This window comes from Halichoerus grypus, chromosome 1 (assembly GCF_964656455.1).
Source record: "Halichoerus grypus chromosome 1, mHalGry1.hap1.1, whole genome shotgun sequence".
Lineage (NCBI taxonomy): Eukaryota > Metazoa > Chordata > Mammalia > Carnivora > Phocidae > Halichoerus > Halichoerus grypus.
The window spans coordinates 82,404,258-82,430,183 of NC_135712.1; the positions used below are offsets into that span (position 1 = coordinate 82,404,258).

Sequence of the window (25,926 nt, forward strand, 5' to 3'; positions counted from 1 at the left end):
CCTGTAGGAGACCTAAGATACCTACATATAAGCAACACTGATGCTTAACTGAAGCAATCCTAATTTAATGTGAAAAATCAGAATGTTGGGGTGCCTGGGTGGCTCAGTTGTTAAGCGTCTGCCTTCGGCTCAGGTCATGATCCCAGGGTCCTGGGATCGAGCCCCACATCAGGCTCCCTGCTCAGCGGGAAGCCTGCTTCTCCCTCTCCCACTCCCCCTGCTTGTGCTCTCTCTCTCTTTCGCTGTGTCTCTCTCTGTCAAATAAATAAATAAAATCTTAAAAAAAAAAAATTAAAAAAAAGTCAGAATGTTAAAGGGAGCTCCTAAATAAAGTTGATCTGACTACAAAAAACAGACTTAGAAAAAAAGAAAATGAATTTAGAATATAAATACTTGGGTAATTATCTTTGAACAATAAAATGCAGATTAATTTTCCAGTTTAGTCATATAAACTAGATCAGGATTTGGCAAGTGTTTTCTGTAAGGAGACAGAAGTAAATATTTCAATTTTTGGTTTTGTGAGCCAAGATATTAAAAGAGAGGAAACAGATTTTGACAAAAATTTTTATTGACTAAGTAAAAAAATGTAATAATACTAATTGAACACAATTTTTTAAATAACATAAATCTACCAAAGAGAAGAATGGAAATCTTTTCTTTGGGGGCAGGAGGATAATATTTGGTTAATTGGGGTTTAAAGTTAATGCTCCCTATCATCAAAATCAATTGCAAATGTCTACCTCTTAATGATGATCTATAACGAGATTTTACATTTTAACACAATAGAAATATCTTTAATGAGATTTTATATTTTTGAATATGTCTTTTCAAACAGGTAGTATATTAAAGTGTCACTATTGTGTAAGACCGCTGAATCACAGACCTGTACCTCTGAAACAAATAATACATTATATGTTAAAAAAAAGAAAAGATAGTAGGAAGGGAAAAATGAAGGGAGGGAAATCAGAGGGGGAGACGAATCATGAGAGACTATGGACTCTGAGAACAAACTGAGGGTTTTAGAGGGGAGGGGGGTTGGGGGGATGGGTTAGCCTGGTGATGGGTATTAAAGAGGGCATGTACTGAATGGAGCACTGGGTGTTATACGCAAACAATGAATCATGGAACACTACATCAAAAACTAATGATGTAATGTATGGTGATTAACATAATAAAATAAAATTAAAAAAAGTGTCACTGATTAATAAATACAATACCATCTAATTCGATAATAAAATAATCAATACTCCACTGTGCATTAAAAGTATGATATTAAAAGTCCATTTTTCTTTTGTTTGGACATGATGGATAAATACTGATAATAAAAATACAGTAAAATGTCATAGGGCAATATGGGTGGCACTCAAAACACTACTGATTTAGAATGGTGTCACTGTAAGCTGCAGTAAATCAAGCAGCAGTGAGAAATTATAAAAGTGCTTCATAAGGTCTCTGTCACAACTATCCAACCAGGCTATCGTAGTGTAAAATCTTTAACTGATGATATGTAAATGAACTAATGTGGCTGTGTTTCAATAGAACTTTACTTACAGATGTTTAAATGTGAATTTTGTAAGTTTCACATCACAAAATATTACTCTTCTTTAGATTCTTTCTCTTCCATTAAACAATGTAAAAATTATTTTGAGCTCATGGGCTATAAAAAACAGGCAATGGGCCATCTTTGACCCATGAGCCATAGTTTGCTGACCCTTGAACTCATGAGATAATTACATTCTTACCTTCTGGCAAGCTGCCTCAATTGTTCAGCACATTCGCCGTCTGATTTCTGGTTTATAAGTTCAAGGATATTCATGGTTCTGTGAAAATGTCCACATGATAAACTCACACTAACAGCTGTTTCATGTTTATCACCAGTTAGTACCCATACTTTGATACCAGCCATTCTCAATGCTTCGATAGTTTCTCGAACTCTATCTTGTAGCCTGAAAATAAAAGAAACAACATTAGCAGTAGAGAATACATCCTTGACCATTTTAAATATAAACCAGATAGTACATGTAAGGTAAATTCTAGACTCCCTGACTAAAAATGTTATAGTATAGTGATATAACTGATTTTTTCCCCATTAGGGAAGAAACAGGAATAATCAAATTAGTGATCATCTGGTTAACATAACATCTATAACTTTATATCTTAAGAATTTATCTTCAAAGTTGATTTTTATAGAATCAAACTAAATATATGGTCTTCATAAACTCCTATTTTATTTAGAAAGTCTTAAATTTGAAATTAGAAGATTTTCCTCTTTTTTCATAAGAAAAATTTTCATATCAGTAGTTTAAAAATCAAATTATGGACAATAAAGGATGATGTAATTTCAGGTGAGTCTCAGAAATCTCATGAGGCCAAATGAAAGGTAAATGAAAACCTAAATTTTAAAAAATACAAACACTCTTAGAGACAGGTGGTGGGGAACAAAGACTAAATGGACCTCAAGGAATTCACAAACTAATGAGAAGAAAGTCTTTAAAGAAATAATTATAATGCACTGCCACAAAAACAACATAGAACTATCTACAAAACATGAATACTTCACAAAGAAGAGAATTTTTAATCCTATTAGTGGTAAGGAAAGGTCTTACTGGAGTGGGGGTACTAACTGAGCTATACTTTGTAAAGACATTAACAAATGGATAAAGGAAAAATTATCCAGGCAGAAGGCACAGCCTTGCCAAAGAACAAAGGCACAAAATAGAATAGTTTTAACTATAGTTGTTCAGAGAACTACATACAGCTTGGTACTGCTGAAGCAGAAAGTGGAAGCAGGCAGTGGTGGGAAATGAGGCTGGGGAATTAAGCAGGTGTTTAAAGCCTTTGTATGGCACACAGAGGAGTATTCTAAAAATTCAAGCCTATAGGCAAAACTGTACATAGCAGAATTCTTTCATCTATTTAAGATATCTGGCTAGAGTAAAAATTGTATATACTGATTGGGAAAAATTAAGGCTTTAACTCTCTATTTTGATTTAAAATACATTATTATAGGATGTTAATAAATGGAATTTATGTCATAAATTAGAAACACTTGGCTAAGAAAATTCTTACACAAGAAGAAGGATATTGCCTGTTTGATGCTTACCTGTCTTCCACTGCTGTAGCTCCAAGTAATATCAGGTCTTTCTCTATGAACTGGAAGACAGCTGCCAATTTCTCTTCCCGTTGTTGCAACGCAGTCCTGGCTTCAAACAGACGTCTGTCTATTTCCTCATACTCTTTAGATGTCAACTGTTTATAGGCCATACACAGAGTTCTCAGCCCTTTCTAAAACAGAAAAATTAAAGACAAAAATTGAACAAAAATAACTAATGGGAAATCAAGAAGTCACTGAAATAAACTGAGGATGCCTTACCAAAAATCAATCACAAAATTTAAAAAGTACTATCATTTAGTAATAGGAAATAAATGAAGTGTCACAAAGCCCTCATGACCTGAGTTATGGGACGCATATTATCATAGCTCTTTTAATTTCTGATGCGTTCTTAAAAGTTGCTCAAAATAATTAAAGTTTTTAAATTGTAGCATATTAAAGCCTAGACAGGATCATAAAGATTATCTCACTGTGGTTTTAAAACTGTTTTACCTGGAAAGCCAGAAAGTTCTATAGGGGTAACTTCAGGACTGTCAAGAGAGAGGCAGCCCCAGGTTCTACTCTTGTTTTAACACTTACAAATCTACTTTATATACTTTGTAAGAAAATTTTTTAAGCAAAGGGGACCATAATTTCCTGAGAGTTTATGGTATGATGAATTTACAGTTCAAATAATGAAGTCAAATAAACAATACTTTCTATAGTCACCAAATGATTTTAAACTGTATCATTATATAACTTCACTGGTGAAATGGAATTACACAACACTTAGGAATATATATTTGATTATCTGATTCTCCTGGGCATAAATTTTTCTTAGGTGCTACTATTTGAAAATTGGTGTCTACATCTAAGAGCTATACAAGTTCCTTCTCTTGCTGTACATTCTCCTCAGAAAAACCCAAAATAAATATATTTTTTAAATGTTTTATTTATTTATTTGACAGAGAGAGAGACAGCGAGAGAGGGACACAAGCAGGGGTAGTGGGAGAGGGAGAAGCAGGCTTCCCGCTGAGCAAGGAGCCTGATGCGGGGCTCGATCCCAGGACCCTGGGATCATGACCTGAGCCGAAGGCAGACGCTTAACGACTGAGCCACCCAGGCATCCCCCAAAATAAATATTCTAATAACAGAACTTGGAAAGGGTACATTATAAAATACTACATGACACTATTCAGATTTCTAAATATTGATGTTCCTTGATTTACAAATGACCCATACCTATAAATAACTGTTTTCCTTAAACAACAGTTAAGGGACCATGAGAGTTATAAATATAGGAAACTAATTCATTTTACAACAAATATTTACTGAATGCCAACTATGTGCCAGTATTGTTCTGGATTAAAATGAGTGTAAGGTAGAACAATGTCTCTGTTCTCATGGATGGAACAGTGTGATAGATGAACTAGATCAGGTGGGCAGAGATGAGTATAGAGGAATCATTTATAGAAATGCAGAAATGAGAGATCATGAGTTAAGACTAAGAGCTGCCTAAAAATTTTCCTCTTCACATGAATTGTAGCACTTTGTTTTTGTAAGATTCTCCTCGTTCTTCTAGTAAGAGAGAACTAATTCACAAACCATAAAATTCACTCCTTTAAAGAGTACAATTCAGTGGTTTTTTATAAGTGTATTCACAGAGTTGTACTATTACTACTATCTAATTTCAGAACATTTTCATCACCCCCAAAGGAATCCCATATCCATTAGCAGACACTTCCCTTTTACCCCTTCCTCTAGCCCCTGGTAACCACTAAGGTGCTTTTTGTCCCTATAAATTCCATTATTCTGGATATTTCATATAAACAGAACATGTGACCTTTTGTGACTAGCTTCTTTCACTAGGCATAGGAACTTTTCAAGGTTCACCCAGGTTATAGCATATGAGTACTTCATTTCTTTTAATGGCCAAACAACATTCCATTATATGAATATGACACACTGCTTAATCCATGCATCAGCTGATGGACATTCAGATGTTTCCAACCTTTTGCCTATTTAGGAATGCTGCTAAGTTTTTGTGTGAACATATGTTTTCAGTTTCTTGGGTATATATAACTAGCAGTGAACTCCTGGGTTATATAGTAACTATATTATTCTATGTTTTATGAGGAACTGTTAAACTATTTTCTAAAGTATTTGTACCATTTATAATCCCACCAGCAATGTATAAAGGTTCCATTACCTCTACATCCTTGGGATTCCCCTATATTCTTTAAGTAAACTTCTCTTTTTAATATATTAATTTGAATGGTCTTTGCAGCCAAAAAAGCCCTAGCTGTAACAGTTTCAAAGAAAAGACTTGTATTTTAGCAGGTTAAAAGTCAATTTTTAACCAAAGAATGTAGAAGCCAACACATAATGTAACAGAACTGCAGAAATTCTATACTTTTTGATAAATTACTAATGCAAAAATGAAGCCTTAAATCTTTCATACATATATCTTTTAGAATTTTATATAACTTAGAAATTTACACTCACCAAAGCAAATTCATCTACGTGAATTCTGGTTTTTTCTATTTCTCCACCTACACATTTAGGAAGAATTGATGATTCAGCTCCTTTAGCAAATAAAAGCTTCTCACCTAAAAAGAAAAATCAGTTATCAAACTCTTAATATTAGATAAATAAAAATTCATAAAAGTTTAGATAGGTTACCTGAAGGTGCCTGAACAATTACACTCATTCTCCTACGATCTGAATCAAATTCAAGAATATGAAGCAGTTTGTACCTAAGGAAAAAAATAAGACCAAAAGCTTACTTTTTTTTGAATAATATTAAGTGAATATTTGAAAAGAACCCCTATAAAAGTAAGAATTAGAACAAGAAATTAATCTCAACTACATTTTCAAGATGGGTTATGAATCATTAATAACAACACAAGATAGAAATAGAAGGAACTGACATTTATTGAGTACTTACCAAATGCCATGTACTTTACATACCTTATGTCATTTAATACCCATGAGAACCAAAGAAGGTAGGTCTTATCTCATTTTACAGATGAGAACTATTAAACTCAGAAAGATTAAGTAATTTTCCTAAAGTCAAATAAGCTTGTGAGTGGCACAGCAAGGATTGGAATCCAGATCTGCCCAGCTTCACGTTTTTCTCACTAAAAAAGGTAATTGATTCTCAACCCTCTTTTCTGCCCAAACATACCTGAGAAATACAACACACTCACATTAGTAACAGAGGATCATTATAGCAGTGATTCTGAACCCGACACAGTGAACGTATGTATAGGTGGGGTAACAAATGCCTTGATAAGGAGTAGTAGAAGAGTATGTGTGGATAGGTCAGGTGCGGCTTGAAGTTTTCTGGATAGATTTATATAGTGATATACATACATAATGATGTGTACATCTCAAAAAAAAACACAGTGGGATGATGGTTCGTAAGTTGATGAAATGAGCTAGACAGGCTTCTACATGAAAATAGCAAAGAACGGGCTCTATTTTAGTTTGGAAAAGCACAATTTGGAAAGGGACAGCTGGAGTTGAGATATGACTGAAATTGGTTAAAACCATGAAAGGTATGAATAGAATAGGAATGGACTAATTTATCAAGCAATGTAAATATTGGAAATAGGCAGTTGTTCCTTAATGTTTGAAAAATAAAATCATAGGAAATATGAAGAAGTTTTTCTTTATTTATTGAAAACTCATGAAACTCATTATCCCAGGGGTGTATAAAAATAAACATATGAGTAAATTCAAGAAACACTAAGCTAAAATACAAATGAAAGAGTCAGAGTAGGATATTGTTATTACTGTGATGAAGTACAACATAGTATTACATCATTATAGAGCAGGGGTCAGTAAACTTTTTCTATAAAGTCCAGGTAGTAAATATTTTAGGCTTTGCAGGCCATATATGGTCTCTGTTGCATTAAAAAAAAAACAATGGAAACAACCCCTCAACAATGTAATGAAGTTTGCAGGCTATAGGTCAGATATGACTTATGGGCCATAGTTTACAGATTCCTGTTCTATATTAAATACATAGAAAACTACAGTATAGAAAAAAATTACCGTTCTAGTTTTCCAAGTGTTTTAACTTCCATAGTTTCTTCAGAATGGCCAATAAATACAATGCCAATTCTAGGGATTAAAAGATAAAGAAATATAAGATTTAAGGATGATATTTCATGTTTCATAATGTGTCATTATAACTTAGCATGAATAAAAACATTTAAAGTATACATTTAAGATGTATTTTAAAATATTTCTTTGAATATGGCATTGTTTTTAAGAACGTGAAGAATCAGAGTAGGTTCAAAACAATACATACACAAGTATTTCTCACAAATTATATTCTTTATATTTTGTAGTAACCAGATTTTTAAAGATCTCTTCAAAATATGATTCAATGCAAGCTTGACAACAACATTAATAACACATATAAAATTCTCATTTACAATTTAGAGTGCACTTCTACCTTTATGTGTTTATGAATTCTGTCTGACAATTTAAAGTAATTTTCTAGTATATGCATTTTCATTTAAAAGGTGTTTTTCTGAAGATTTGGAAATTAGATCAAACTACCTTGCAGCAGCTTCCACTAAAGCCTTTTCATCTGGTGAAGATGCATAGTATTCCAACTGGGAGGGTGCAAAGTTGGATTGCCAGGGACCATCACCAATGCCATCAGTCTGAACATTGCTAATCTGTACAGTGTGACAGAGACTGACTGCTTTAAAGAAGAGATCGTGTTCTTTAATCTGTAGAAAGATAATATTCTCAATAAAAATACCATTCCCAAGTAACATTTAGAAAACTGTAAGCAGAATTCGAAAAAAATGTCAATAAATACAGTTAATAATTTGGTTATCTTCGATCTACAACAGGAGTGCTATAATCCTGAACTGCCTGAATGCTAGCTGGTTGCTTCTGACTCCAAAGAGTAAAATTGCTTATAACCCTTCAACATAAGAGTATCTTTTTAGGAAACATAGCCAAATTGTAAGTAAAGATTAAAACTCTTTTGTGGAAAAAGTGAGATCTCAAAAAGTATTAAATACATTTAAATTCTATTTCTTAGCAAAGTCTTTTCTTCTTTACTTCAAGGCAGTAAGGGTTCTCCACTTAGTCTCATTTAAATACTCAGAGAACTAAGGCAGACACATAATTAATTTGCAAGTAAAAATGGGTTGTGTCTACAAATTCTCAGTGCTGAATCAAAGGATATACATTTCAAGTATATATTCCTTGCCCCACTGACACTTAAATTTTTTCTCCTACAATCCAGTAACTACCAAAGAGAATTATTTAAAATGAAATTCCAATTTATTAATTTAAAAGTTGCTTACCAGTTCACTTTCATTTTCAGGACTGGTTCTAAAAGAAGAACTGGTTGTAAGATGGGTTAAGTTGTTAAGATGGGATAAACTATTAAGGTAAGATAAGTTTCCTTCTGAAGAGTCTGGTGTTGGTCCTTCAGATACAAGTCTACCATTGATTTCTTGGTATTTTATGCCATTAATGGAACATTCCCGAAATTGCATCTCATTTTCTGTCAGTGTACCAGTTTTATCTGTAAACACGTACTCCACCTAGAGATGGAAGATAAAAGAAAACAAACTTTTGTGTTTATGGTCTTATGTTAAACAAAAAAACCTTGTCCTCCTCTGTCTCCTAAAGTCAAGCTTACCTATTAACATTAGTATACTGATGTTGAGATTTTTTTATAATCTAAGCACAAATAAATAAAGATGCACAGAAATAAAACAGGGTAACATAAAATATTTCAAATCTATATAAACTTTGAAGTTTGTGGCATTTTTAGGTGCGTGTTCATGTGTACAGCTGACTGATAATGTGGGATTAATACTTTTTTCCATCTCCTGGATAAGGTGTTTTGAAGTAGTAGGACCAAGAATGATCTTTGAGCAAGGGTGGAAGGGATGCTTAATAACCTAGAAATGTGAAATGGTATGTGGTCCAGAAGAAGTGGTCCAGAAAAAATGGTACAGAACTGGGATCAGGAACACAAAGTGATAGCAACACAAGAAGTCAGAGATGGAAAGTTGTCTAAAATATTAGATAGATGGAGGAAATTGAAACCAAGGGTAGAAAACAAACTCAGTGAAAAGGAAAGTGTTTAAATGAAAAAAAATATATTTTAAGATTTATTTATTTATTTGAGACAGAGAGAGAGAGCACAAGCAGGGAGGAGGGACAGAGGGAGAGGGAGAAGCAGGCTCCCTGCTAAGCAGGGAGCCTGATGCGGGACTCGATCCCAGGACCTGAGATCATGACCTGAGTGGAAGACATGCTTAACCAACTGAGCCACCCAGGTGCCCCTAAATGAAAATATTTTTAAAAGTAGGTAAGACAAATAATTTTACTACTCTTTTGAGACTAATTCTGGAAAATTAACCCTATAAGAAGGTAGGTCCCAAAAGAGAAGGATGAAATAGTCAAGTCCTGATACAACTAGGATTATGGTGAGGATTTGATTAATGGCAATAGTGATCTGAGAAAGTTGTCATTTAAAAAGGGAGGTACACATCACAAGGAAAAACAACTATAGACCAATACACCTTATGAAAATAAACACAAGCTAAATCTAGGAACATATAAAAAAGAGATACACCATGAATATGTGGGGTTTATCCCTGGAATTCAAGATAGGTTCAACATAAATCAGTCAATGAAACCTACCACAATAATACACTGGTACTTATTCTTTATTCCTTTATTAAAATGATCATCTTGACAGATGCAAGAAAAGCATTTAACAAAATCCAATACTCTTTCATGATAAAAACATTCAACAAATTAGGGATAGAAGGCTATTTCTTCAACCCGATAAAATGTATCTACAAAACCCCATAATTAGCATCCTATTTAATGAAGAAAGACTGAATGCTTTCCCCTAAACTAAGTTCAGGAATAAAGCAAAGATGTCTCTTCTTGCCACTTTTATTCAACATTGTACTGAAGATTCTAGCCTGGGTAATCAGGCAAGAAAAAAGAAATAAGAGGTATTCAGATTAGAAAAGAGGTAAAACCATTTGTAGACAACACGACCTTATATATAGAAATTCCTAAGGAATCCACTAAAAAACTACTAGAACTAATAAATGAGTTCAGCAAGACTGCAGAATAAAAAGCTCAACATACAAAAAGGGAGGCAGAGTTAAAGCTGGAAAAAATTGTTAGGACCAAGAAATAAAGTGAGAAAATATACCTTAAAGTTCATTTTCTTGCAAATAGTAAAGATAACTACAACACCTGAGATGTAGGAATTCTGCTATGTAAAGTAATAATAATAAAAGCCAATAATTGTACAGCAATCACTATATTGCCAGCACTGCTAAGTGTCCTAACTCATTTAATCCTCTCAACAACTCCATGAGGTAGGTACTATTATTATGTATATTTTAGAGAAAAAGAAACAAAGGAAGAGTTAGGTTAAATAACTTACCCAGTCACAGAGCTAGCAAATGGTGAAATCAGAAATAAAAGATGAATTATTTTATCTTTCCTATGTGGTATTAAAGACTGCCCACTACTTACAGCAAATGTTGAATTATAAAGATGGATACAGAGAGACGTCACTTACCTATACAAGTTAATAAAAAACTTTTAGATCAGGAAGAATAATAAGAATAAGGTATAAAAAAATTATGATATAAAATATATCAGCAGTCAGAGAGAAATAATATTTCAAAGATGATTAGAATAGACACAGACCTATCAGTCATGGAGGACTCTTTAGAATTTAGATGATAGAGATAAATAAAAGAAATTAACTTTGATATTTAAAAATATACAGGGGCACCTGGGTGGCTCAGTGGGTTAAGCGTCTGCCTTCGGCTCAGGTCACGATCCCAGGGTCCTGGGATTGAGCCCTACATCAGGCTCCCTGTTTAGCAGGGAGCCTGCTTCTCCCTCTCCCTCTGCCTTTTTTTGCTCCCCCCCACCCCCTCAAATAAATAAAATCTTAAAAAAAAATAAAAATATATATAAAATCAAGTTTTAACTTTTAACTTTAGTTATAGAGAGGGCACTATACACCATCATAAGAGCAGTTTCTTCTACAGTATGGAAATGAAAGGGCAAAGAATATGACAAAGTAGCTTTCATTGGTATAAAAATAGATAAAAGAATAGAGGCAATAAACATATTATGAAATACTTGCAGGGTGCCTGGGTGGCTCAGTTGGTTAAGCGACTGCCTTCAGCTCAGGTCATGATCCTGGAGTCCCGGGATTGAGTCCCACATCGGGTTCCCTGCTTAGCAGAGAGTCTGCTTCTCCCTCTGACACTACCCCCTCCTGTGCTCTCTATTTCTCTCTCTCTCTCATTAAAAAAAAAAAAAAAAGAAATACTTGCAGGCTTAAAAGTAAAAAGAGAGACTTAGATGAATTATAAATTTAAAAAAGTTATCATTTAAAGTTTCTTATAGAGAGAGCAAGTAGGAGTATATGCATAAACAGTGTGAGGTTCCAGAAAAACAATATTCTAACATGAAGAAAAGAGGAAGAGGGGAAAACTGGGATAGAAAAGGTCAAAGGAAAGAAAAAAATGGGAAAAAAAATGTGTTCAAAGAAGCAGTAAAAACAGGCTATGTTTTTAGGCCTTGAATAGGTGATACATAATTAAAGAAATGTGACATGAATTAGTATTTAGCATAAATTACTAAAGTCTCTTAAATGCTAAAAATAAATGGATCAACTTCTGGTTAAAAATGGTAGGTTGAGCAAATACAATTATCTCTGTTCCTCTTGAGACTTTACTAAAATAAGAGTAAAGGAATAAAAAAAGAACAAAAATAATGGTAGATGAGAACATGAAAAGGGAGATATGACAAGTTTGGAAGATGGAAAGGAGATGAATGAGTGGTAAGTGACTTAACAAAACTTAGAATATGAAACCTTAGCAATGGGAGAAACCCTTGTAAGGAAAACCAAAGATTAGCATTCATTTGAGGATTACTCCTTAAAAGAAAGGTAGAGTCTAAAACAAATTACAGTCAGTTCTGCTATAACACTGTCTTGAAAATATGAATCTATAACAATGTAACTCATATATGAGGGAACAATTTGAGCAAAATGTGGGCTTTGCATTTGGTTATGCACCATTTCCTCTGTGAGAAACACCAGCAAACTGCACACAAGGAACACATGAAATGTACACATCTCAAACAGCTACCAGCCACCTCAAGTCACCACAGGTGTTAGAAGCCACAGCCATCCACTTCTATTTTCAGATAACCTTCCTTTCAATAGTTCACAATGACACACAGGTTGCAACACTTCTCTGATGGTCACTTCCACAATTAACCTTCTGGTCTTTTTCAAGACAAAATGCCACATATATTATAGTATTTATGTATTTTTTTTTTTTTTTTAAGATTTATTTATTTGAGAGAGGGTGAGTGCACACAGGTGCGCACGTGAATGGGGGGGTGGGGCAGAGAGAGGGAGAGAGAGAATCCTCAAGCAGACTCACCACCAGTGTGGAGCTCCACATGGGGCCTGATCCCAGGACTCTGAGATCATTACCTGAGCAGAAATCAAGAGTCGGACAACCAACTGACCGAGCCACCCAGGTACCCCAGTATTTATGTAATTCTTAACAATTTATTTTAAATGTGTTACAAAATTTTTGTTGCACTCCTAATCCCATTAGCCCTGTGGTTTTTACTAAGTAATTTTACATAGAACAGTAATTTTTAGGATTGCTTTTTCACATTATAGCAGAACTGACTGTATTGAAAAAGGAACTAGGAGCAAACAGAAAATGCAGGGAACAGAAAACTTTAAATAACCATCATTAATATCCTCAGAGAACTAAAAGAATAGATCATACTCAAGAAAAGGAGTAAGATATAATTAAAAGAAGACTATTCAGATATAATGGAATATTAGAAACTAAAAATATGGGGTGCCTGGGTGGCTCAGTTGGTTAAGCAGCTGCCTTCAGCTCAGGTCATGATCCTGGAGTCCCGGGATCGAGCCCCACATTGGGCTCCCTGCTCAGCTTCTCCCTCTGACCCTCCCCCCTCTTGTGCTCTCTCTCTCCCTCTCATTTTCTCTCTCTCAGGTAAATGAATAAAATCTTAAAAAAAAAAGAAATTAAAAATATTATAACAGAAATAAAAGAAACCAAAAGTTAGGTAGAAAGATAAAGTTGACAAATTCTCCCAGAATTATAAAAACAAACAAGTAAATGAAAATTGAAAGTCAAAGAAAGAATTAGAGAATCAAGATAAATGGTCTCAGATATCCAAATACTAACTTAAAAAAAAAAAGACACGTTATCAAAGAAATAATATAAGAAAAATTCCTGGAATCGAAGTACACATGTTTTTAGACTGAAATCGCTCACAGAGCTCATTGTCCAATGAAAGAAAAAAAAACTCACACCAAGGTATATCAGCATGAAATTTCAGAATTATCACATAAAGAAAAGATCTTAAACACTTCCAGAGATAAAATAATAGATCACACATAAAGAACTGGGAATCAGAATGGCACTGGATTTCTCAACAGCAACACTGGAAGCTAGAAAAAAATGGAGAAATGGCTCTTAAAATTTGGAGGAAAACAATTTCCAACCTGGGATGCATTATACAGCTAAATTATTAATCAAGTACAAAAAAGGAATGAAGAAAAAAAAACGGGAATAAAGATATTTTCAGCCAGGCAAAGCCTCAAAATATTTTCCTCTCATGCATCCTTTTCCAGGAAGTTATTAGATGTGTTCTACCAAAATGAGAGAATAAGCCCTAGGTGGGCTGACACAGGATCCAGGAGATCCAAAACAGGAGAGAGGCAAAGGAATTCCTAGGGTGATAGTAAAGGGAAGTCCTTGGGTGACAGCTGAGAAGCAGGCCCAGACATAAGTCCATACTGAAGAAGACAAAAGTCTCCAAAAAAGCTGCCACCAAAAGAAGAGAAAGAGAGAAAGAGAAAGGAAATCCTAAATTACCTCATGTGTTTCAATATGTAGAGAGATGTTTCATATATTCATCAGAAACTTGTTTGTGCAATTAAGCATGAAAAAACAGAGCAATTAATTCTAGGGAAAATAATATATAAAAAAGAAAATGTAATTATAGTATCATAGGGCACACTTAAAGAACTTGAAATTAATGAGCAATACTAAAAGAGTCAAAATAATGTCAATAAATATTTATTAAATCTCTAATTGTGATATAAAAATATTAGGGGGTTATGGGGAGGCAAAATGAGTATATATCTGGGTATGTATATATAAAACAGTAGCATAAGATTATATCTTTATATCCCATAATAAATGTCTAAAATTTAAAAATCAAGAAAGAATACTATATAGTACTAACTAATGGAAGAAACGATTTCAGGTTTAAAAATGGGAAACAAGGGTGCCTGGGTGGCTCAGTCGGTTAAGCATCTGCCTTCGGCTCAGGTCACGATCTCAGGGTTCTGGGATCGAGCCCCATATCTGGTTCCTTCTCAGCGAGGAGCCTGCTTCTCCTCTCCCTCTCCCCTTCCCCCCTGCTTGCTCTCTCTCTCTCTCTCAAATAAATAAATAAAATCTTTAAAAAAAAATAAAAATGGGAAACAAGAGTTAGGTGTGGAGGAAAGTAGGGCTATTTTTTGGTATAAGCCTCATAACATTTTTCTTTGTACATAATATTAGTCTTTGTACATGGACTGTTTCAAGAAAAATAACAAATTAGAAAAACACAATAAAAAGATCCTTTTACCTGTCCAAGCTCTTCATTCAGATCAGAAGTATTGACTTGAGCTTTCTGACCTGATTCTTCATGATAGAGATCAAGATCCCAGCCAATAAAAAATGACCCAAGAAATTTCTGCATTTCGACTGTCACATATAATGAAATTGGAATGATGAAATTGTAGAGTACCAAAAAAGCAAGGAAGTCTGAAATGAATCTCAGAATCTAGGGAGAAAAATGATTGTTTGATAAGAGAAAACATATGAGAATTTCCTTAGTAATACTGAAGAACATTAGCAGAAAGTTTCATGTCTAAACAGACCATCAACTATATTCTGAAGCAGAAGTTTCATGAATTGAAATTCATTTTTTAAATTGTTTCTTTAATACATTTCTTTTGTTCGTTTTATTGTTCATTAGAATCTTGAACAAAGTAAAAGAAGAAAAGGTTAAATTTGAACTACTTGTTACTTTTCAGAAGCTACCAAAAAGCCTGGTGTGACTGAAACAACCTTAAGCAAAAAAAAAAAAAAAAAAAATTATAATTGTAACCCCTGGAGTATACTTACCATCCCATTTCCACCCTTCGAAATCACAGATAACTAAAAATTTACTGCAACTTAAAAAAACTATTTTAAGAACTGCTAGACCAGAACTGCTGGCAATGAAAACACAGATTATATAGTAATAGCTTACTTCAATAGCATAGCAGTATCACATTTTAACGTGTATTCTGTGAAAGGTAAAATACCTAATTATGAATGATATGGAAAATATGTTCTGTGATCTGCTTTGTGGTTTCTTGAGATCCACATCTGTCTTCCAATACTTATATTTTAATCTAATGTGAAATCTGGGGAATAATTATTTACCAAAATTGCAGGTTAAATTTTCCTGGTAGTCCATTTATTCAGTTTAAAACTTAATTATGACATATTTTGTGTTATTACTTCATACCATCAATAGACTGACAGACTCCTTGAATTATTCTGACAGAACTGAAAATCAACTTTTTTCATTCACTTTATAACACACAGTAAATGGAATAAAAAACTGAATTTGTAGTTTTGAAGGGGAATGCCATTATAGATGATTTAAATTTTTGTGATCTCTTGTAACTATTCAAGTCATGCCATAGGGAATACAATTGCTTATGCCCTAAAATGCAAAAAGCATACCAGTATAAACATGCTGGCCACTCTTCACTTACAGTGTCTTTTTGTCACCTTTCAGTAATAATGGTTTTAGGAGATTATAGTGGTCACTCCTATCAGAAGTCACTATCGAATCAGTAACTGCCAAAGAATAAAGTTTCCTTTCCAGCAGAGTCAAGAACACCATAAAATACCTTACTACTATTTCTTTGATGTTCTGTTTTTTGGTTATACCAAGGTTCATCCCATTTTTCTTCAGCTTGCCATGTATACTTCAAGATAGTACTGATGATGGCTTCAGAAATAAGGATTATTAGATAAATTATCAAAAATGTATTCATTGACCTGAAATGAGGGGAAAAAAAAGAATATAAAACATGTCAATTTTGTGTTATTATATTCATCTGCCTGGAAATTTTATACGGGTATTAAGTAAGAGATAAAAATATATAAGATGTCATGGTAGCTATTTAAAGGAAACAGTCTTATCCAAATGGCCAACAGACACATGAAAAAGTGCTCAACATCGCTCGGCATCAGGGAAATCCAAATCAAAACCTCAATGAGATACCACTTCACACCAGTCAGAATGGCTAAAATTAACAAGTCAGGAAACGACAGATGTTGGCAGGGATGCGGAGAAAGGGGAACCCTCCTACACTGTTGGTGGGAATGCAAGCTGGTGCAGCCACTCTGGAAACAGTATGGAGGTTCCTCAAAAAGTTGAAAATAGAGCTACCATATGACCCAGCAATTGCACTACTGGGTATTTACTCCAAAGATACAAATGTAGTGGTCCGAAGGGGTATGTGCACCCTGATGTTTATAGCAGCAATGTCCACAATAGCCAAACTATGGAAAGAGCCAAGATGTCCATCGACAGATGAATGGATAAAAAAGATGTGGTATATATACACAATGGAATATTATGCAGCCATAAAAAGGAATGAAATCTTGCCATTTGCAATGATGTGGATGGAACTGTAGAGTATTATGCTGAGCGAAATAAGTCAATCAGAGAAAGACATGTATCATATGATCTCACTGATATGAGGAATTCTTAATCTCAGGAAACAAACTGAGGGTTGCTGGAGTGGTGGGGGTGGGAGGGATGGGTGGCTGGGTGATAGACATTGCGGAGGGTACGTGCTATGGTGAGCGCTGTGAATTGTGTAAGACTGCTGAATCACAGACCTGTACCTCTGAAACAAATAATACATTATATGTTAAAAAAAAGATAGTAGGAAAGGTAAAATGAAGGGGGGGAAATCAGAGGGGGAGACGAACCATGAGAGACTATGGACTCTGAGAAACAAACTGAGGGTTCTAGAGGGAAGGGGGTGGGGGGATGGGTTAGCCTGGTGATGGGTATTAAAGAGGGCACGTTCTACATGGAGCACTGGGTGTTATGCACAAACAATGAATCATGGAACACTACATCTAAAACTAATGATGTAATGTATGGTGATTAACATAACAATAAAAAATAAAAATAAATAAAAATAAAAAAATAAAGAGGGCACGTACTGAATGGAGCACTGGGTGTTATACACAAACAGTGAATCATGGAACACTACAATAAAACTAATGATGTAATGTATGATGATTAACGTAACATAATACAATTAAAAAAAAAATAAACAGTCTTCGTATTTTAAGAAATGACCATTCAACAGAATCTATTTACCAGTGATAAAATAACCAATACATAGGATTATAAGCCTATTTGAATTAGTTATATTACTGTTCAAAATGCTTCCAGTAAATGACAGCTTTGACCAGTTATTCTCGCCATAATTATTCTAAAATTTTTTTTACATTTTCAGGTAATTTTAAGTGTAAATATAACTAACATTTGTGTAGTATTAAGATTTTACAAAACTTTGTTACATCCACTAAGTTGTCTAATCTTTGTAAAACCTCTGTGAGATCACATCCTTTTTAATAATGAAGATCAAAGCCCAAAAATCATTCTATAAATTTACCAAAATCACACAAGTCAGGAATTAACTTTAGAATCCCTGTTCTTTTCACCAGGCAAGCTTGGTATTGTAGCATTTCGCTAGGCAAGCTTAACATTACATCTCTGATTCTTTCATCAGCATTTTGTAATTTTCAGCACACAGATCCTGTATGTATTTTGTTAGATGTACAACTAGGTATTTCCTTTTTTGAGAATGATTGCAAATGGTATTGTTTTTAATCTCAGTTTCTGTCCTTGGTGTTTCATTTTTTTTTTAAGACTTATTTATTTATTTTAGAGAGACAGCAAGCGGGAGCAGCAGGAGGGGCAAAGGGAGAGAATCCTCAAGCAGACTCCCCGCTGACTGCAGAGCCTGCCGTGGGGCTCGATCCCAGAACCCTGAGATCATGACCTGAGCTGAAATCAAGAGTCAGATGCTTAACCAACTGAGCCATCCAGACACCCCTGGTGTTTCTAATGTAAATATTTAGTTCTGTGATAGTTAATCTTATGTGTCAAGTTGACCGGGTTAAGCATGCCCATACAGCTGGTAAAATATTATTTTTGGGTGTGTCTATGAGGGTGTTTCTGAAAGAGAATAGTATTTGATTCAACAGACTTAGTAGAGAGACATGCCCTCACCAATGTAGGTGGGTATCATCATTGAGGACCCAAATGAAATAAAAAAGACAATTTTTTTCTCTTTTCTTGAGCTGGGACATCAGAGCTCCAGGTTTTTTATCAGTGGCCAGCTCCCTGGTTCTCAGGCCTTTGGATGCTGACTGCATTACGCCATCAGCTTTCCTCGTTCTCTAGCTTGTAGATGGCAGACTGTGGGACTTTGTGGTCTCTACAACCACGTGAGCGAACTCCTATAATAAATCTCCTCTTACATATGCCCATATATATCCTACTGGTTCTGTTTCTCTGGAAAACCCTAACACAAGTGCTATAAATTTCCTTCTCAGTAGTGCTTTAGCTTCATCCTATAAAATTTGATACTGTATTTTCATTAACTTCTGGATATTTAAAAAAAATGTTCTTTGAGATTTCCTCTTTGACCCATTGATTATTTAGAATTAAGAGTTCCAGCTGCTCCATATCCTTGCCAATACTTGGAACTTTTAAGCTTTTTAATTTTTGCCATTCCACTAAGTATATATTGGTATGTATCTCTTTGTAGTTTTAATTTGTATCTCTCTCATGACTAATGATGTTGTACACTTTTTTGTATGTTTATTTGCCATCTGTGTATTTTCTATGTGAAAATTTCTCTGCTCCAGTCTTATATCCATGTTTTTCATTGCATTGTTTTTTTTATTATAGACATATTATAGACATAGGAGCTCATTATATATTCTGGATACAAGTTCTTTGTCAGATACATGTTTTATGAACATAGTCTCTCAGTTTGTGGCTTCCCTGTTCATTTCCTTAATTGTGTAGCGTGAGAAGTTTTGAATTTTGAGGAAGTATAGTTAACCAATTTTTTCTTTTGTGGTTATTGGATTTGTGTCCTAGGAAATATTTACCTATCCCCAGGTTGTGAAGATTTCTTCCTAAGTTTTCTTCTAAAAGTTTTATAGTTTTAGCCTTTACACTTAGGTATATGACCCATCTTCAAAAACTTTTTAGTGTATGATATGAGGTAGGAATTGAGGTTTATTATTTTTTTTCCCATATGGATATCCAATTATTGTTACATCATTTATTGAAAAGACTATCATTTTCTTCATTGAATTTACTTAATGCTTTGGCTGAAAACCAACTGACCATATATAAATGGATCTATTTCTCAACTCCACTGAAAAATCTTTTTTGCTAATACCATACTACATTTACTGCAGCTTTATATTAAGTCTTAAAGTCAGATAATATAAATTCTCCAGCTTTTTTAAGAGACTGTTTTCTTTATTCATTCTACATATGCATTTGGGCTACTACATTTCAATATGCATTTTATCTATTTATTTATTTATTTAAAGATTTTATTTATTTTAGAGAGAGGGAGAGAGACAGCACAAGCGGGAGAGGGAGAATCTCAAGCACACTCTGTGCCAACCATGGAGCCTGAGGCAGGACTTGATCCCATGACCCCGAGACCATGACCCAAGCCAAAAATCAAGAGTCAGATGTCTAACTGACTGAGCCACCCAGGCACCCCGGATATGTATTTTGGAATCATCTTGTCAATTACTACAAAAAAGCTTGCTGGGATTTTAATTAGTATTGAAAGAATCTTCACATCAACTACAGCTTAACAGTGCTGAGCCTGCCAATCTATTAATGTGATTTCTCCATTAAATAAACATCTCTCACCATGTTTTGTAGTTTTGACCTTGCTAAAACTCACTTATTAATCTTAATAGTTTTGTTGTTGAATGTGTACAACTGTCTACGTGAAAAATCATGTGTCCTCTGGTAAGGACAATTTTCCAGTACTTATGCCTTTTATTTCTTTGTCTTGTGGCACTGAAAAAGGCTTCTAGGATAATGTTTAAAAGAAGTGGTGAAAATGCATGCATGTTCTGGAGATGAGTCCTTACAAAATAGGTGCTTTGTAAATATTTTTCCTAATCTGTGGCTTCTCTTCATTTTCTTTTTTTAGCAGTGTCTTTTGGAAATGTAGAAGTTTTATTATTTTTTTAAACAGTGACATAGTGTTATATTAGCTTCAGGTGTGCTGAAGTTTTAATTTTGATGAAGTTTAATTTATCAAATTTTGGTTTTGTTTTTGATTCCTTTTTTGCATGTTTCTTATCTAAGAAATCTTTCCTTAACCCAAGGTCACAAATATTTTCTCCCACGTTTTATAGATTAAGTTTTTATGTTTAGGTCTTACATTTTGAGCTAGTTTTTTGTTTGTTTTTAAAGATTTATTTATCTATTTGAGAGAGAATGAGAGAGACAGAGAGAGCAGTGGGGAGAGGGAGAGAGTCTCAAGGGGGCTCCGCACTCAGCATGCGGTGCTCCATCTCACAACTCTGACATCATGACTTGAGCTGAAACCAAGACTTGAACACTTAACTGACTGAGCCACCCAGGTGCCCCTGAGTTGGTTTTTGTATATGGTGGGAGGTAAGGGTTAAAGTTTGGTTTCTGGCATATGGACATCCAATTGTTCCAGCACTGTGTGTTGAAAAGACTATCCTTTGGTGTGGACCATTTTTTTAAAAAATAAATCTCTGATAGATAATAGGGCTATCTAGACTTTCTGTTTCATCCTGTATCAACTGTTGTAAGTTGATAAATACAACTGTTGTAAGTTGTATTTTCAAAGAATTTATCCATTTCATCTAAGTTGAAAAACGTAGTTACATAAAGTTGTTCACAATATTTCTTTACCTGTGGATAAAGTGACCACAGTAGATAGGATCTGTACTGATACCCTCTCTTTCATCCCTGATGTTGGTAATTTTGTAGTTTTCTCTCCTACTACTTCTTTTTTCCCCTTAATCCCTTAATCTAGGTAGAGATTTACCAATTTTGTTAATATTTCCAAAGAACCAAGTTTTGGCTTTGTTAATTTTGTCTATTATTTGTTTTCTATTCTATTGGTTTCAGCTCACATCTTTAATATTTGTTCTCTCTCTTCTCTGATTGGGTCAAATCGCTCCTCTTTCTTTAGCTTCATAAGGCAGAAACTTAGATGACTGATTTGAAGCTTTTCTTCCTTTTATATATATAATTTATAGCTAGAAATTTCTCTCCAACTTAGGCTTTGCCTTGAGTCCACAAATTTTGATTTGTTGGATTTAAATTACCACTCTGTTTTTTCTCAAATTTTAGAGATTTTCAATTATTATTTTTTCAAATAGTTTTATTCTGCCCCTTTTACTCTCTCCTCTTTTGGACTCAATTAGATAGATAGCTTAGCATTGTCTCACATGGCTCTGAAACTCTGTTCATTTTTCTTCAATCATTTTTCTCCCTGGTCTTCAGACTGAATAATTTCTATTGCTTTTTTAAATTCACTGACAATTTCTTCTGCCTTCTTCCATCTGGTGTTGGGCCCATCTAATGGCACTTACATTTCAGCAATTATATTTTCAGTGCAAAAATATCCACTGAATTTTTTTTTATAGTTCCATTTCTTCCCCCAAGTTTTTTATTTAAATTCTAGTTAGTTAACATACAGTGCAACACTAGCTTCAGGTATAGAATTTAGTGATTCATCACCCACATATAACACCCAGTGCTCACCACAAGTGCCCTTCTTAATTGCCATCACCTATTTAACCCATCCCCTGCCCACCTCCCCTCTGGTAACCATCAGTTTGTTCTCTATACTCAAGAGTCTGTTTCTTGCTTTGCCTCTTGCCCACCCCCCCGCCCCACCCCCCGTGTTCATTTGTTTTGTTTCTTAAATTCCACATATGAGTGAAATCATATGGTATTTGTCTTTCTCTTATTTCGCTTAGCATATTACTCTCTAGCTCCATCCCCATCGTTGCAAATGGCAAGATTTCATTCTTTTTTATGGCTGAGTAATATTCAATTGTGTATATATACCACTTCTTCTTTATCCATCCATCAGTTGATGGACATTTGGGCTCTTCCCATAATTTGGCCTATTGTTGATAATGCTGCTATAAACATCAGGGTGTATGTATCCCTTCAAATCAGTAATTTTGTATCCTTTGGGTAAATACCTAGTAGTGCAATTGCTGGATCATAGGGCAGTTCTATTTTTAACTTTTTGAGGAAACTCCATACTGTTTTCTGTAGTTTCCATTTCTTTGCTGATATTTTACATGTTTATTCACATCTTCCTTTAGTCCCTTGAAAATACTTACAGTATCTGCTCTATAGACCTTGCCTGCCAACTGCAAGATACAGAACATTATGGTGACAGTTTCTATTGAATGCTTTTTCTCTTAAAAACAAGTTACATTTTCTTTACAGGTCTACTTATTTTTGATTACATTATTGGATTTTATAAATAATTGGTCGTACAGATTCTGTACTCTTTTACGTTCCTCAGAAGAGTGCTGATTTTCATTTTAGCAGAAGTTAACTTGGCTAGGCTCAAATATCAAAGTCTATCTCCACTGCAACAGGCAACAGCAAAATTCTCTGTTCTGTTCTTTCAGCTTTCTGATACTGTTTTTCTGTCAAGCCCACTGGGGTCTCTTATGCACATGTATAGTTCTAACAGTCAGCCAAAGATTTGGGCATAATTTATGTGCAGGTTTTGGAGTTCATCCCCTTCTGTGGCTCCCTCCCTTACCTGGTTTTCCTCTGTCTAGCTGTTCTTCCAGCTTTAAACCTCCTCTAGCACTTAAATCTTGTAAAGATCAGGCTCTCTGATGCCCTATGCAGCACATGAATTGGGGAATGCCTTCAGGCAAAAATCTGCACTCTTAAATCTTTCCCCTTGCTCCTGCCACCTTTCAGGAGTAGACTCTGCCATTTTCTGTCTCCTTTGTGTCACTCTCTTGTATTTTCAAATACTTGTTTATGCAAAAAAAATTTTGTCCAGGTTTTATAATTGCTATCTGCAGGAGGGTTAGTCTTACCAAGGGATTCCGGTATTATCCAATAGTATTTATTTTAAAGTCATAATGTAACACCTACTAGAGGCCAAAGATTGTGCAAAATGCTACATGTATACATCTCTATTCTCAAGGATACCATCTTTTGTTGACTGATATATATTTTTATAAATATAGTATTTTAAACATATATGAATAATACATATTCATGTGTAAGTAAATGAAAATAGTTTTCTTACTTTTCTACTGCAGATCGTTTCTGTGACTTGCTCTTATAATTTAATGCCATCTTAGTTTCCATTCCAGTGTAGATAGCAACTCCTGCAAAACAAAACAGTTCTTTAAAATAATCCACTGGCATATTTCAAAAGAGAGGTTTACTCACTAGCATGAAAGGAAATGTATTATTGTTACAATTTGCCTTTAAATCTTTTTGGAGTTTTTAAAAGACTTTCCAAGTCCAATTTTGGGGAACTCCAGTCACTCAACCTGCTGGATGGGAAAGGCATGAGGGTTCTGTTTCTGAGTTATAATTAATATATCTGAATGAAAGAGATATTATTAGAGTTGAAAGTGATGGAGGAAAAGGATTTGGAAAGGTAAAGATAGCAGGGAAGGCTATTATAAGTAAACACTGTTAACGAAGACAGAAATGGAAAAGCACTTTGAACAATGGAATGCAGTCAGAATTTGAAAGGCTCTGAATGCCAGAAACTGGGGTCAAGACATAATTTTCTACCACTGGAGAGATAATATGGAAATCTGTCAGAGTAAATGAAGTAAACAAAAGTAAAGTACTATTTTAAAAATGTGTGCCTATATGAATGACTGAGATAAGCAAGAATGACAGTAATAACGGTCTAAAATTGGGGAGTGAATGAAATTAGTTAAGACCAGCTTTATAAAAAACTTTGGAGTTAGACCTTAGTTTGAGTGCTACCTCTGCCACTTACTAGTTCTGGGTCCTTGGGCAAGTTATTTAATCTAAGTCTCAATTTCCCCATCTTTAAATAGGAAAAAATCCCTCAGAATTGTTGTGAGATTTGTATGACAAAATAGCAAAATGCCTAGAAACAGAGAGATGATCAGTAAGTATTCACACCCATCTTTAAAGAGTGAAGTCTGAGAAGCAGTGTAGGATTCATCATGCTCTCTTTCTAAAGATTTGTCCTAGAATTTTCACCAGTATTCTTTAGAGGCAGGGATTATAACTCAGATGACAAAGCACACTGAAATTACAGAAATGGGAGCAATCAGCCAGAATGATATGCAACAGACAGGTGGGGTTGAGGTGACAACAGCAGAACCCAGCTAAAGGCATTCAAATATACGTTTTATTTTAAGAATGTGAAAGGTGTTCCTGCTAGAGAGATGTGTTCAAATACAGCATTGCATGAGAGGGTCTAAAAGCCCTGGAGATGTTTTCTGGCTTTGGCCATCAGAACATGATGGTTTTCTTTTTTTTTTTTTTTTTTAACTATAATATACATTACATACAGTTTATCATTTTATTCATCTTAAAGTGCACAATTTGGTGGCCCTTAGTACAATCTCAATGTTGTACAACCCTCACTAACTTGACATTTTTATCACCCTCAAAGAAAAGCCTGTTCCCATTAAGCAATCATTCCCCATTCCCCTCCACTCCCCAGCCCCTGGGAACCACAAATCTACTTTCTGTCTCTATAAACTTGCCTATTCTGGGTATTCCAAGTAAATGGAATCATACAATATGTAGCTTTTTATGTCTGGCTTCTTTTACTCAGCATGTTTTCAATGTTTATCCATGTCATAGCATGCACTAACTAGTACTTCATTTTTTATGGGTGAATAATATTTCATTATATAGGCATCTTACACTTTGTTTATCCATTCATTAGTTGATGGATATTTGGGCAGTTTCTACCCTTTGGCTATTGAAGAGTGCTACTATGAACACCCTGTACAAGTCTTTGAACACTTACTTTCAATTCTTTTGGTTATATACCTAGGAGTAGAACTGCTGGATCATACGTAGAATTGCTAGGTCATACAACAATTCTAGGTTTAACTTATTGAGGAACTGCCACACTATTGTTCATAGCGGCTGTGATATTTTATACTCCCACAGCACTGTATGAGGATTCCAAATTCTCTACAACCTCACCAATACTTGCTGTTTTCTGCTTTTTAAAGGATATACATATCTTTATCAGAGAGCCTCATACTGAGAAATAAAATATAGCACAGTTAATAGGAAAGAAGAGAATGAAGAAGAGAACCTCAAAAGCTGTAAACATTCAGTGAATAACAGGCTGGGCAGTATATGAAAGGCCATTCCTAAAATGGGAGGAGCTAGCTGACAGCTAAAGGTTATCAGGACTTCACAATTTGCCTAGAGTTGACTCAGAACATGTGAATTAATTTAGATCTCCAACACTAGAACACTATTTATTCATCCTTTTGATCCAGTCAGTATACATTCCAATAATACCTGCCATTAAATACCACCATTAAAATCAGAATTATCTTCTTAGCAGTGCT

General features: G+C 34.5%; 1 protein-coding gene across 10 annotated transcripts in view; it reads right to left on the reverse strand.

Annotated features, from left to right (window-relative positions):
• Positions 1-25,926, reverse strand: part of ATP11B (ATPase phospholipid transporting 11B (putative)) — a 119,952-nt gene that overhangs the window by 48,792 nt on the left and 45,234 nt on the right. For all 10 annotated transcript variants that reach the window (XR_013446356.1, XR_013446354.1, XR_013446355.1 and 7 more), the window contains 10 exons: positions 23,643-23,724; positions 16,140-16,290; positions 14,819-15,016; positions 8,428-8,670; positions 7,664-7,839; positions 7,151-7,219; positions 5,774-5,847; positions 5,597-5,700; positions 3,104-3,285; positions 1,743-1,946 (listed from right to left, as the gene is read on the reverse strand). Coding sequence is in view for 7 of the 10 variants with exons in the window: in XM_078068637.1 (XP_077924763.1) it covers positions 1,743-1,946; positions 3,104-3,285; positions 5,597-5,700; positions 5,774-5,847; positions 7,151-7,219; positions 7,664-7,839; positions 8,428-8,670; positions 14,819-15,016; positions 16,140-16,290; positions 23,643-23,724 (1,483 nt within the window). In the remaining 3 variants the exon portion in view is untranslated. The remainder of the gene's footprint in view (positions 1-1,742; positions 1,947-3,103; positions 3,286-5,596; positions 5,701-5,773; positions 5,848-7,150; positions 7,220-7,663; positions 7,840-8,427; positions 8,671-14,818; positions 15,017-16,139; positions 16,291-23,642; positions 23,725-25,926) is intronic.